This window comes from Hemicordylus capensis, chromosome 1, assembly GCF_027244095.1.
Source record: "Hemicordylus capensis ecotype Gifberg chromosome 1, rHemCap1.1.pri, whole genome shotgun sequence".
Classification (NCBI taxonomy): Eukaryota; Metazoa; Chordata; class Lepidosauria; order Squamata; family Cordylidae; genus Hemicordylus; species Hemicordylus capensis.
In genome coordinates, this window is record NC_069657.1 from 224,863,781 (window position 1) to 224,878,996 (window position 15,216).

Consider the following 15,216-nt stretch of genomic DNA (forward strand, 5'->3'; position numbering starts at 1 on the left):
CAGCACTGACCGAGGGGAGCAAGCCACACCCTGGCATTGGCACTCACCCCCTCCAGCTGGCTGCCCAGAGTTACAGCCGGAAGCGTCTTAACGGTGATGGCTGGCACTTCCGTGAGCAGCAATCTCAGGCAAACCAGGCTGCCACTCACAGAAGTGCCGGCAATCCAGACTGGTGCTCCCAGAGGCTTCATATTGCCTGAAGTGGGCTAGTGACTTGTTGTCTAGATGAGGGCTTGCCTCATCTCCCTCCCATCTCTCTGAAATTCAAGTCCATAACCTATCATGGCTGTCTTTATTGTCCTATCGCTATGATACAGGCAGTGGGCATCCTTTCAGCAAGAGAGCCCCAACAACTGCAATGAAGGACTGTTAGACAGGGAGGTTAGGAGGAGAATTCTCCCCACACTCGGGGCTGAGGGGGAAAGTGCCTGAAGTGATGATGGTGTGCTGAAAAATACTGTAAAGGTGGGGTGAGGGTTCAGCTCCTCTTGATGAAGACACCTTCTGTCAGATCCCAGCCCATCAGATTCCAGATTCCACATCAGATTCCAGCCCATCCATCTCATGCTTTAGTTGTGAATGGTGCCAAGGTGTGAAGAAACTTCACTGTGGCAGGATTACTGGAAGTGAAGTTAAGGAGAGCAGGTTCCCTGGGGCAGGCCAGGGGGTAGGCGGCAGAATGGTTTCCAGGAGAACAGTTCCCAGCTTCATCCTGGACTCAGCTCTCCGCTCAGTAAAGCTTTGGTTGTGGGCCTGCCTTTTGCTGAATCTCTCTCTTTCCAGTTTAAAACAGTGATTGCTCTTGTTATGATTAGTTTGGCAGAGGGGGCAATCACTTGCTGACACGTCATCCCTATGCTGAGAGTTTGGCTGGTGGGGAGAGTGAGAACTGTAGGGTAGCTTAGCAACCACAAAATGCAGCTCCTGAACATTTTGAGGTAGGTTCCACTTCCTGAAAATATGACTGTCTAGTCCAGTAAGTAAGGCAGTCCTGTCTATTAGGCATATACTAAATATACACATTGCGGTGTAAACTATTTGCTATCACAAGCAACACACCAGCTCCTAAGAGCAATTGCAACACAATTAATAACTTAAGGAAATGAGCATTTTGCTAATGTCCCAGCTGTGGACAATATGAACACTGGCCCATCTAGGACATAATGGCTGTTTTGACTGGCTGTAGCTCCGACGGAAGTTTTTCCTTGTATTTACTCCCTCATATGTACTTACGATCCTTTTAACTGGAGATAGCTCCTAAAAAGGTGTCTTACCCATTCGACAGGACAGACATCTGGTCAGAGTACAGGAAAATGGAATCAATTCCAAAAGAGCATTTGTGGTTGCTAGGCAACATGATAGTACTTAACTTTCAACACAATCATCCCACTCTGATCCCCCCACCAAAAAAAAAAAAAAATGTAGGCAGAAGGTTGTATTACAATATTTTATGATTTTATGTAAAGTTGCCTAATAATTACCTGTCACAATGGTTGCACTTAAAGGGTTTTGCCCCTGTGTGTTTCCTGTAGTGCCGTGTGAGCTCATCACTTCGTGCAAAACGCCACTCACACCCTTCCCATGAACACTTGTAAGGCTTCTCACCTGCAGAGGAGAAGAAAAATATCACGTTAGCAAGCAAGAAAGCAATTGTAAAACATTTTCAGCATATGCAGAAAAAAGAAGAAAACAAAACCCACGTCGAACTCGCATATCAGAGGTGGCCAAAAATGATGGTCATTTCTGGCCATCATTTTGTTTCTCGGAGCCACAAAATGACTCCCATTTAAAAAAATAAAAATTGGCAATTTCTGGTTGATTTGGGGGCATTCCGGGGACACAGAGCGACACGGGGGGGTGGGGTGGCAGCAAAGCAAGGTAAGGAGCTCCTCCCCACACATTACTGTATGTCTAGCTGTGATCACTGTTTGTGAGCTAAGTATACAATTAGCCTATTCACACAAGCAACATAACCCAGGCTAGGACAGCCCAGCCTGGGTTGGGTTGCTCGTCTGCTGGGCCGTGATCAAGCCCAATCCCAGCACTGCTCTCCTGCCCAAACCAACTTTAGCCAGGGTTAAGGGCATGAGTGCACCCTTCACCCCAAAGCCAGGGTTGTGTGTATGGTCGGACTGCACTCAGCCCAAGCACACACAAAGTCAGGTGCCCAGAGAGCCCGGCTCACAGGGGAATCCCTAAATGCAGTATGCTGCTCGTACAGTGCATTTAGGGATTCCTGGAGGCTGGGACTCATTTCCCCAGCCTCTAGAGATCTGTGCTTGACTGTGTGGGTGCACGAAGAGCATGCCACATACAGCACAGAAGATCATCTGGCAAGGAAGGTAAGCTTGGTCTTCCCTCCCGCCCCCCTCCACCTTTGGCTGCAGTGGTCATGTGTACCACCTTAATGTGTGTTCATTGAAGCCAAATACTTGTCCAGGTATAAGTGAAAGCAGACATCAAAATTGCCCCTCCACATGCACTCAACTTCTGTATTTAGAGTGTACACATGTAGAGGGACATTTCAGAAAAACCATCTGCCACGGATGTAAGGAATGGTGCACTGGGGTGAAGGGAGTGAACAGATCTGCAGACTCACATTTTAATCGCCTGGGAGCAGTGTCAGAAATTATCATTCAAATTGGCCCATGGACCTACAACCTATCTGGGGAAATGATCCTTCCCTCTGCAAGACCTGATGATGAGACGAAAGGCACATGCTTGCTACTCCCCAGCAATCATCGGTCACCAAACCCAAGCATTAGCTCTTACACAAACCTATCTATTTCAGCAATACTGCCATGGGACCAAACAACAATAGCCATACCATCAAGGCCTTATTCACGTGCACATCCTTTAGTATGTGAGATGTCATTGTCTGCCAACAATGGTCTACCTATGTAAATAGCAGAAGGGCAAAAGAGTCACTCATTTTTGTGACTTTCCTCTTGGGGAACTAGTAGCTACTGGGGGAGGGGAATCCAGACTGGGATTGTGGCAGGGACAAAGGGTTAACGGGTTTTAAATCTTTTTAGTCAGATTTGTTTTTATATTTTAGCTTAATATTTTAATTGTGTCATTTTTAGAGTCTTGTTTTTAATTTTTATGTGAACCGCCTTGGGATTGTTTTAATGAAAGGCGGTATACAAATTCAACAATCAACCACTCAATCAATCAATCAGTCAGTCAAATAAAGCCACCCTCCCCGGCCATGGGCCCAATCTGGATTGGGGCCCCACACAGTTGCTATTTATTGTTTTGTTTTTTTCTAATGTAAAACACACACAGGCCAATCACACAATCACACAATCTGTGTATCTTCAGTTTGACCTTCATACAGACAAATGCAGAAGGACTCTTCAGGATCAGGTCAGCAATGTGTTTCTGATCTTGCAGAGCGCGTGCACACACACACACACACACACACACACACACACACACACACACACCCCTGAGTCTAGGGAGTGTCCAAACTCCAAGGGTGCTTAAAGAAACTGGAGGGAGTTGCACAAGGACTTCCTGGATGTCCTTGCAATCCCTCAAAGCATGCCTCCCTTGTTAATCAATACGATAAATATTGATGAAAAATTATGATAAATAAATGATAAAAAATATGATCAAGAAATGATAACTACGATAAATAATCAGGATGTCAGCCACTATTGTGTGACTGGATCCAGCTAGTGAACCCTTGAGAGCTGGGTTTTTTTTTTTTAGTTTTTTTAAAGTAGATTCTTTATTCTGAAGTCTGCAGTGGCCTTTGGTTGTGTAATTTAATTTGCAGCTGCACAGAAATATAGACAATCTCTTCTGCTGTCGGGATGCAAATGGGAGCATTAATAATAGAAGAGACCATGCCATTTTATGTTGTTGTTGTTGTTAATAATAATAATTTGATTTCTATGCCACCCTTCCAAAAATGGCTCAGGGCAGTTTACACAGAGAAATAATATATAAAGAAGATGGATTCCTGTCCCCAAAGGGCTCACAATCTAAAAAGAGACATAAGATAGACAGCAGCAACAGTCACTGGAGGTACTGTGCTGGGGTGGATCCTATTGCAAAAGTTTGTGAGTGTTCTCATCACAGCTCTTTGAAATACTGTGTCAATCCAAACAACTAGCTCAGAAGGAGAACTGTTAATCTCAATTCAGTTTTGACACCTTTGCTCCAATCCTCTCTTACTATCCAGTCAACTTGCTTTCCATCTAGTTCCAGGGAGGGGATGGCTCACTATATTTTAATATGAGAAATGGCCCTCCCACTGACATGAAGCCCAGTGTTCTACACATTCAACATGCAGCTCAGTAAATCAAAAGTATGTGGGCACTGTAGAAGGAGCCAAGGGAGAGAGAAAGCACTCATAAAAAACCCAAAACAAAACACAGTCTTCATTGTCCAGCCCTTCATAAGGAATTGTAAGCATCAGGGAGGGCAGAAATAGCTTAAACAACAACATACTGCAAACCTCCTCAAAGCTGCCTCTCACAGTCACAGTCATTGACAAACTCACTCAATCACTCACAGTCACTGACAAACACACACAGGAACAATAACTTGATGACAGTTTGTCTTGAATCTTAAGCGCAGGTCTCTGTGTTAAAGGTTTGTTGTTTTTAAACAAGAGGATAGAGGAAAAGAGGAAAGATCCAATTGCTTTATAGCCCGAATATGAGGAAAACCACATGTTCAGAAGTCAGCAAATGAAGACAGGTGAGAAGATAAGGGGGGCCAAAATAATCTCTGGTGTAAGCTCCCCAATTATAATGAAGCATCTCATCTGAGCTGGAGGAAGGCAGAAAAAGCTTCTGTGTGGTTAGTCGTTTACTAAACATTATTGATTGCAAGCTAGGTTCTGCTGCGCCAAAGATAAAATGGAAATCTGGCACAAGCTGAAGAGGAGAATGGGCAGAGATCTCTCCTAGGGTTCAGCAACTAGAGCCTTTTAGCATCAGCTCAGAGGAGTTTAAAAATGAAAAAGAAAAGGAAAAGAACTAAAAAGCAAAGCAAAGCAATGCAGAAAGGAAAAGGAAACCCTACACACGACTGCAGCAGGTGTGTGGAAGCCAAGCAGCAAATGATCCATCATCTCATCCATCAAACAATCACAGCCCACAAGAATAATGGGCAGGAAAACTAGGGTGGGGGAAAGAAATTTGGAGGTTAAAAAAAAAAGAGTGAGAAGTTCAATCTCTTTTTCTAGGTAAACTGTATTGAGAGTTTGTTGTTGAAAAGTGGTTTGTAAATCAATACATAAAATTTCTTGCAGCTCACTAACACTCAACTGACCCTAATGGCATAACCTGAAATCCCACGTGGGACACTCAAACACAGGTTGTCAAGGAAGAACAATCCAGAAGGAAGAACAATCCAGATGCATCTCAATTGCCGAGAACACTCTTGCAAATATATGGAGCACCGTGACTTCCAACCACCGCCAGATGTGTGGATTGCGCTGCCTGGTTAGCCCCTTAGAAGTCAGAGCTATTCATACTCTGCGCCAGACACAACCCAAATTCTGTGCTAAAAACAATGATGCATTTCAATATAGCTCTTTCTCTTTCACAACCTGACTCAGTTTGCTAAACCACTGGGTTTGGAATTCTTTGGCAAGCAACAGATAGCAGGAAGGAAGAAAAGTGTCGAGTCACAGGAGTATATGAAAATATTAAAATATTACTTGCACAGTGCAATTAAGTGGACATGTTGCCTGACTGGGGTATGAGGCAGAGGGGCATGTAACAAAGCAGGACCCACAACAAGATCATCTTCTTGGGTCTTGCAGATACTAAATGAATATTTTCCAATGCATTTCTGCATCAGCTTCAAGCTTCTCTTTATACTTCTTTGCTTTTCTATTCCTGACGTTGGTAAGCAGTTTGTGGACAACGGCTATGCACTTTCAAACCCATTTCTGCATATATAACGATTAGAAATGTTTAATTCAAAAGATGAAGAGAGAGAGGGAGGGGAGGGGAGGAGGGAGGAGATCCAACAGGAGTTTCAAATTCAACAAAAAAACCAAATGGTTCCTAGATTTTCTTGTGGACATAGAAGATGACCCGCACTTAATATGTGCATTTCCTAACCTTTGTTGGTTGCATCTGCATAATGAAATGTGTACAGGGGTTCCTAAATGTGCAACTGAGGGTTACTAAAGTTTTCACAAATTGTACCATGGACAGAGTGTGTCTGAATATGCACAGAATATTTTTCTTTTATGACCCCCTCTTGAAAGTAGAGTCAAATACCTTTGAAAATGTGCATGCTCTTTTTCTCCTCTAATGCAAAGCAGCATTTTAAAGGAAATGAGGTCCACACCACATAGGCTCACCCCCTGCAGGATCACACATTTCTTAAAATAAGAATATATAAATAATGCAAGGAAATAACGAATATGCTGGGATCTCTGTTCTATTGAACCTTGATTACTGGATTCAAACACACTTGCTTCTTTTGTTCCAACATCAGCTGCTTCTCACTCTGCTGTGGCTCTAATGTCATCTCTAAGGTCTAGATAGATGTTCTCACTCAGCATGTGAGATAACTTCTAGAAAGTTCCAAAATCTGTTCTCTTGGGTTGGTGTCCTGGGCAAGAATGACTTGCAGAGGGAGTTTTACACATCGCACCCCACCCCCAACCATCTTTCTGTTATTCCTGCTTCCATCATCCATGCCTCCAGTGGCATCCTAAGTCTCCTGCTTAATTTGGGGCTGCTCCACACTTTAAGCACAACATATACTGATGTTACTCCAGTGTCTCTGCAAAAGCATACTGTGTAGGGATCTGCATGAAACAGATGTTGCATTCTCTTTCAAGCTCAAAATGAAATGCAAATGGCCAAAATGTTTTGCTGAAAATGGCAGCCGAGCTGGCTGTTTCAAGGAAACAACTCGAAATGTTTTGAGTGATTCAGCAATAGGGAACAATGGGGAAGCTTGGAATACTGCTTTGGTGTCCCTAGGGTAGCTGCTAGAGACACCAAGGTGGGTTGTGTGGTAGGGCATGATGGGGGCTACCACCACTCAACCCACAAAGGAAATGGGCAAGCAGGCAATTTTAAACTAATTTGTAACCTTTCCCCAAAATGTTACAAATTGAGAGAAATGTTAAAAATTAGTTTAAAATAACCCGCTTGCCTATTTCTTTTGTGGATTGGATGGAAGGTAGCACCCATCATTGCTCTACCACCCAACCCACTTTAGTGTCCCTAGGAGCTACATCATTGGCACAAGTTGCTCTCTCACACACCGTTATGACTTCTTACATTATTTTCTAGCATTGCAATATCTGCCACAGCAGCACCCTTAGCAGCAAGCACAGCCATAAGCTCAACTGCAATAGCCACATTTTGACTAAGAACACCTCACAATGCAGATTGCAGAGCAGACCAGAGCAGTGAGTGAAGCACAAGTGAGTCTCAAAGCCAGACATGGAGCTCATCACATCAATCACCAAGAAATATTACACACACACACACACACACACACACACACACACACACACAGAGCTGCCACTGTCCATTTCTCACCCCAACATATCTCACAAACAAAGAAAACCACAAATAAACCTTCCTTCCTCCTCTCTCGTCCTGTTGTATCCTCTTCTTCAAGAGAGGCACAGTATAAGGGCTCTCTCTGCCGCCCAATCCCTTTGAATACATTTTGAAATTCCCAGCTTTTGTGTTCCCTCCCCTCCTGCCAGCCAATGGTGGCACAGTTGCCCATGACACCACTTGATTTGTATGATAACAAGCCAATCAAGAAGCAAGGAGATCACAAGCCAATCAGAAGGCAGTGCCAGAAAACTAATCAGCAAGGGAGAAACAGGCTTCCAAAATGGTGAATGAAATGTCAAAACATTTTGATTGAAATTGAATTGTTCTGCTCCAAGCTCGAAACAGGCCCTTTATTTAAGGGTGCTTCATTTCAAGCTTGAAACACTCAAAATGGCCCGTTCTGCACAACCCTAATACTTTGTGGTCAACACATGCACATGGTTAAACATCTGAGAAGGTGTCAGGGAGCAAACAGCCATTTAAAGAAATACTGGTATCATTTGTATTTGATGCATTTGCTGCTGGCAACACCCATGTATCCACAGCAGCCACATTTGCCACGTAAAGTGTGGGTCTGCCCTTTGACTTCAAAGCTGTGTCATCAAGGAATTCACTCAACGGTTAGCCTGCCTGAGCAACTGGCACAGAGATGGGTTATCAATCTAAACAATTACAGCAAACATGCAAAATCAGCATTCAGAAATGGAAGGCCTAGATCTCAATGCTGCACTAGCTACAATGTACACTTCTTGGCTAGCTATGCTTAGTGGCTTCCATTTTGTTAAGAAGCTGAAGTAACCAGCTGTGTTTTTTCCTGCTGGGACAAAGAATTCACCATTCTCTACAGCAACCTGAGATTTATTTATTTTTTAATACTGTGGGTGCATGGTGGGTAAAAGTTAGCCAATCTAATTCTCACAAAGAGTGAGAAATTCCCTTGATGCCTACTTCAACAGACAAGATCTAGCCTAACAACAGACAAGATCTAGCCTAACAACCAGAATCTCTTGCAGGCACTAATTGGGTGGCTTTCGGCTAGACTCACTGAAAAAAATATAACCCAAGACTGACGGTTTTGACAATACGAAGTGCAGCGTGAAGCCCAAGCACAGGCACTGTGGAAGCTTTTTAGACAGAGCATTATCCACTTAGCCCCAGATATACCTCCAACGATAGCTGGGCTCCAGGGCCATTGCAGAATGGCTTTCCGAAACACAGAGACCAGCCTTCCTTTCAGAGTCTCTTCCTTTGTAACATGAGCTGTTTGCTGCCAAATGTCAGACAGTGTCTCTTTGTGTTCCCAGGCACTGCACGCTTGCTTACTGTATGCAGTGAGGAGGTAAAATAGAAAGACAAAGGAAAATGTGACCTTTAAAAGCCACATCTACAGGAATCCTTGACCCACAGACCTCAGCAAAGATTAGGCTGCTCCCCTCAAGGCTACTCAAAGAAACCAAAGCAAATGCAGGAAAAGATAACCAGGATAATTTCAAAACATGAATTAAAAACAAAACAAAACCAAGAACGTTTAGTAGTACTTAATTATTGCATTCCTTTCTCTGATACTGTTAAATAAAGCATCGCTTAGTCACCATATCCTACAATTGGTGCAACTAATCTCAAGAAAGGGGCAAGAGGGGAAAAAGTAAACTTTATTTCCTGTGACAAATAAGACTGTACAACTGACATTTATGATGTTACTCCAATCAGAGTTGTACCCCATAAACTGCAATCTGGCTTTTAGAATCTGGCTTTTACTAAATATTTCCCCATCACCAGAATATTTCAGCACTGGAAACTTTTCATATTATGTATGGTTATGCTGCATTCTACAGACAGGGGGCAAAAGCATTAAGCATGTAAAGAGCACATGGCAGATCAGAAACTTGATCCTGAGATGACCTTTCTGAGTCGTTTGTGTACAGCCACAGGGTGGTCCTTGGATCCATCCTGCACAAGGCAGCATCTTGTGGAAGTAGCAGTTCTCTTCATGAACGGTCTAGACAAACGTAAAGACTGAAGCTCACAGGTTCATAATGGAAACATAACACCAGCCCTGAAGTTTGGCTGCACTGGATAAAATTAGGGAACCAGGAGAGAGCAGGACACTGTCATCTGAAATCCATCTTCAACTGCCTATTTAAAATGCATTCAGAACTACCCATAGTTGGAAAAGTGCTTTGCAAGATTACAGCCTCAACAGTAAGAGCATAGGACTGACCACTCAAAGATTCAGAACCAGATTCAAGGACAGACAAGGAATCAAGGACAGAAAGATAAAGATCCTTCAGAACCCTGGACAGGTCTCAAAGAGGAGACCCAGTAAGGACTTGTAGACATTCCTCAGGCAGCCCCATTGTACAGGCAAAGCACAAAGAGAAAAAGGGAACACATCAGCTAACCACATCCCCTGAAGCAAATACCCCTTTGGTTATGCCCCCTGGCAATCACACATTCAAAGTTTTGTCTACACAAGGCAATACTGAACCTGTAGAGGTTTCCTCTGTGTGATCTTGAACTTTGATTGCCCAGGGTTCCAAACCGCAAGGAGGAATCTTTCATGTGTTCATTTCTGCCTTGTGCAAACAAACATCAAAAGCATGGTCACCAGGCAAGTGGCCAGGAGCATCAGCATGAGGTGGAGTGTGTGCAGTTAGCTAGCACACTTCCACTGAATGCAGAGGGAAGAATGTCTGAAGCGAGCTTGCCATTAACGGAACCTTCATACACAACACAGACCTGAATAGTCCTCCCAAGCCCACTCGCTTGCCAAGGAACTGAAGGACTTCAAAGGGATAGCCCTCTGGTTCAGAACTTGGCACTTAGTCACCTCCCCATTATCTCCCACTGTGTACGCTGTTCATAGTGGTGAGCAAGTTTGGTGGAGTGTGAAACCTTTGGTGCAAAGGTTGCTCAGTGGTATCTTGCTCAGGGGCTGGCTTGAAGGCCTCTGCCTTGGGGGTCCTTTGTTGATGAATTTGGTCTCCATCATCTGTGCTTCCGGTTTCTTTAATCAGACAACCCCTCACCCCAAAATTCATTATCCAGGTCATTGCTGGTAGTCTGGGTCCTAACACCTCTTTGTCAAGATGTTCCTCATCCTAAAGTCATCAGGTCAGGCTATATCGATGTCAAGTCAAGGTGAACTTTTCAGAAGAAAGTGCTCTAACTGCCTGACCTGGATTAGATAACCTCTACATCTAAAAAAAACCCCACATTTACTTATTTGCTTGCATATTGCCTTTTCAATAAATGTTCAAGGCAGTGAAAAATCAAAGTAGCTAAAATACAAGAGCCAGAAAGGAGACGCATTGCAGAAGAAACAAAACAAACACTCTTCATATGACCATTGTCTTCTCAGGTTAGTCAAGAGTCTCATACCTGCCAACTGCCTCACTTTACCCAGGACAGCCACAAGTTCCCACCATGTTTCCCAGCTCACGGCCATGCAATGGGAAATCCCAATCTCCACTGTCCCCTCCTCCCCGCTCCCTTCTGAGATGCAGCTTTGAGGGAGGAGAACATCATGGCGGAGCGGGACCACCGGCGGCCTGTGTGCCACCGCCATGGCCCCGCTAACCCCGCCCCCACATCTGAGGTCAGACGCTGGGGCTAGCCATGCTCCTGTATCTGATGTCAGATGTGGGGGCATGGTCTGGCCGAATGGAGCCTTGAGGCTCTGTTTGGCCCAGAGAGAGAGTTTAACTGCCGAAGGGGCTGCGCGGCCCCTTCTGCAGTTAAACAAAGGCTGGTGCTGGCTTCGCAGCGCAGCCCAGGAGTGGCTCTTTCCTGCAGGGAAGAGTCGCTCCTGGGCTGTGCTGCGAAGCCAGCGCCAGCCTTTGTTTAACTGCAGAAGGGGCCGCGCAGCCCCTTCAGGAGCTACAGTACTTAGGCTGGCGCTGCGTTCACAGCGCGCAACCAGGAGCGGCTCTTCCCTGCCTTTGCAGGGAAGAGCCACTCCTTTGTTTAGCACCCGAAGGGGCCGCGTGGCCCCCGCTCGGGAGCAAAACTAGCCTCCCCATGTCTGACGCCAGACATGGGGGGCATCTCGGGGCCACTCTCGCGGCCCCTGACTGGTTGGTGGCCCGGGTTCTTTGAACCCGTTGGCCCAATGGTGGCTCCGCCCCTGGTATATTGTCTCTCTGAAGGGAGCCTGGCCAAGAGGTCTCCCTCTTAGAGCGCATGGATTTCCCTGCAGGAAAGCAGGTTCTGATTCATTTAAGAGAGCACTTCATATCCCTGCAGAAAGACTTCTTTGCTTTTCAGAATATTAATTTCTTCAGTTTATATATATCCCTGCAGAAAGGGTCAGATTTTTTGAGCGATTATTGACTTTGCTTTTCAGAATAATTTCTTCAGTTTATATAATATATCCCTGCAGAAAAGGGACAAATTATTTGACAGAGCACTAACTTTGCTTTTCTGAGGTCAGATAGTTGCTTTGGTTTTTTGCCATCAACTAGCTATGCACAGAATGCCTACCCAGAAGTGGGGAGTAAAAAATTTTTGCATGCCACACTCTGTGTGGCACATTGTCTGTATTTCACATTCTGAAATGCTGGCAGGGTAGAATCCCATCTTGGCTGATGTGGGGTACCATGGACATACATGTCCTGATGGTTTATAGAGCACACAGAGGTACAATTTGGATGATTACCCCCCTCCCCCCCGGATTAAATGACATTCTGAGATCGCGTCAGCATGTCCTTGAGGGTCATCGGGGTGGGCATGTTCTCACCAGGGTCCTGACATTATCATGTGTAGGAGCTGCTGCAGGCTGCTGTTCATCAGAACCAGCTTATAGTATGCCAAGTGCTTTGAGCACTCTAAAGTCCTATGGAAACACTACATTTGATTACTCTATCTGTGGCGCAAATCTGAACATGCACACACAGAGACCTTGTCTGTGGTTGCACCACAGCCATTGAATGCCCTTCGTGAATTGCTGAAGCCTAAACAGTTTACTCAAAGATAAGATTTTGGTGGCATTTTATGGTGACCATGTTTTTAAAAGATCTGAGATTTAAGGGGCCCAGGAATAGAGTTGAAGGGGATTCTGTGGCGGGAGAGGGGAGAGAGCGCAGTCTCTTTCTTCCAAAGATGCTTCTCCCCACAGCAAAGTATCTTCTCAGGGCAATTTCCTATTTTCTGTCTCTTAAAGGCTGGAGGGACAGCCACTTCTGCATGATTTATGCAGTCAGGGAGGCAGGTGATAGGAGGCAGCATCCAGTTTCAAAGCCTGCTGTGTATGTGAATTGAGGCCCAATTTAACAGCAATGCCAGGTGTGTAAGAAAAACCTATCCATGCAATTCATCTCGTTTAAACCAGGCCACCTCTCCTACATAAGTAGCATTAGCATGCCAGGAATCCATGGGCCAGGTGCTGCAGTCAGTAGTACTGTGGGTTTTCTGCTTATGACACGTGCCAACTCTGTGTAACTTTTCCCATACTATATCAGCTGCAACATTGTGGGCCAAGAGAGAGAGAAAGGGAGGATTCTAAAGCAGGCCTGCTCAACTTCGGCCCTCCCACAGATGTTGGCCTACAACTCCCATAATCCCTGGCTATTAGCCACTGTGGCTGGGGATTATGGAAGTTGTAGTCCAAAAACAGCTGGGGGCCAAAGTTGAGCAGGCCTGTAATATGCTAACTCTGCACAGCTAAATTAAGCATGTCCAGCATCACATTTAAATTACACCTGAATCCTGAGAAACCATGCTTCAGAGTCAAGGGAAAAGTCACCTTAAAAAAAAATAGCAAGCCATCTATCCCTCTCATTATTTAATAAGATATACCTCAAGAATGAAGCAGAGGCCACCATCAAACAATTGCCTGCAAAACCCATGTAACAAGCCCTGGGCTAAAAGACTGCATGGGAAGCACTTTTACCCTCTTCCCCTTCTCCAGTTCTCCTAATACATTGTCCTCATGTTCCTTTAAATGTATTATTATTTCTGTTATATTTATTCTGCATCTGTCAAATGTTGTTTGTTCAGTCAGCTCCTGCCAGTTGGGCAAAGGAACATCTTTTAAAATGGTGAGTCTCTTATCTTTAGCAGGGGGAGAGCAACTGTTCCTGTTCAGCTCAGCAGAGCATCTCTCCAATGGTTGCTGTTGGTGTGTCTTCTAAGACTGTAAGCCCATTTGGGACAGCGAACCATTTTCTCATTCCTTCTGCTATGAAAAGCAGACAGCAGATAAATATAACCAATAATGAATGAATGAATGAATAAAATAATAATAATACATTCTGCACAGCCATACAAGGGCAGAAAAAGAGCTTTGTCCTTGTAAGGAGCCACTGTGGGTGAAGCTTGGCTCACAATGCAGTGCGGGCAGAGGGGAAGGGGGAAGCAATTTTCACTTCTCTCCCCTCTCTGCAAAAGTCCTTTTCATGTCCACAAATATGTCTGCATTGCAAGTCAAGCCTCGCCCAGAGTTAGGTTAGCGGCTTCTTGCAAGGGCGGACCTTTTGTTCCGCCCTTGTAAGACTGTGTAGAATGTCAGCCACTTACTTTAAAGACTACTACATAGTTTTGCAATATTCTGGGGATGCTTACATAGATAATTCTGCCTCTTTGTCCTATATGATTGCTGTGTTTATGTACACTTTCAAAAGTGGGGAGAGAGAAAACAAAGGTTAGATACAGGCAGCTGAAGCAGAGGTGAGAGGGCCAAACAGCCACCATTCTGCTTGGATCCCAGAAATTCAGGAACTCACTATCAAACCACCTCAGCCCTTCATGGTGTCTGTGCATCACCCCAGCATCCTCTGAGTTATCAGCATCTGATTTTTTTGGATGCTTTATGTCGCCATAAATTCAGCAAAATTCTAGAAACACATTAGTACACTTTAACAAAAGATAGAAAGATAATTCTAGAGACATAATGTTACAGCAACTGAAAGGCAAGGCAAATTTTCTCACCGTAAGCAGCAGTTCAATATTTAACACAACTGAATTTATTTAGGTTAAACCTACAACTTATTTTGAAATATTAAGGTTTGTCTTTTCTGATGTGCTCTAATATATGGCAATGTCTTTAACATCTGTGCTGTTCCTATTGGTGGGCGGGAAAGAAATTGAAGATTTTTATCTAGCCAAAAACCTCTAAACTGCCATTTTGCTGCAAATGGAAGATTTTCAACGAATTCACAAAAAGCTCTCTCTCTCTCTCTCTCTCTCTCTCTCTCTCTCTCTCTCTCTCTATATATATATATATATATATATATATATATATATATAAATCCGTATATGCTGTTTATTAATAAAATAATTATAACCTGCTTTCAGCCCAATCAATGTAGTAGCAGTTAGAAATGGAAATACAAAATCATTTGTAAGACATTAGAAGCTAATGATTTACAATACAATAATCTTCTCTAACATCCCAAGACTAAATAATCAGGGATATACATTCACTCATAATGCATTATATGCAAAAGTAGGATTCCAAGATGGGAAACAGAATATTCTATTGCTTTTAGATTGAAAGAAAGAACTGAAATAGCTGTTACATGGCTTTTGGAGATCAAATATATAACCTCAGTTTGAAATACATGTAAGTCTTGAACCAGTCACAGTGAAACTAATCGAAAAATCTATTTCAGTTTCTTTTAAGGTCCTTTCATTCCTAAATGCGCCTCTAATTGATTTC

General features: G+C 43.9%; 1 protein-coding gene across 1 annotated transcript in view; it reads right to left on the bottom strand.

Moving 5' to 3' along the window:
- Positions 1-15,216, bottom strand: part of KLF7 (KLF transcription factor 7) — a 95,884-nt gene that overhangs the window by 12,831 nt on the left and 67,837 nt on the right. Inside the window, exon 3 of the mRNA XM_053285364.1 lies at positions 1,482-1,605. Within this exon, the coding sequence (XP_053141339.1) occupies positions 1,482-1,605 (124 nt within the window). The remainder of the gene's footprint in view (positions 1-1,481; positions 1,606-15,216) is intronic.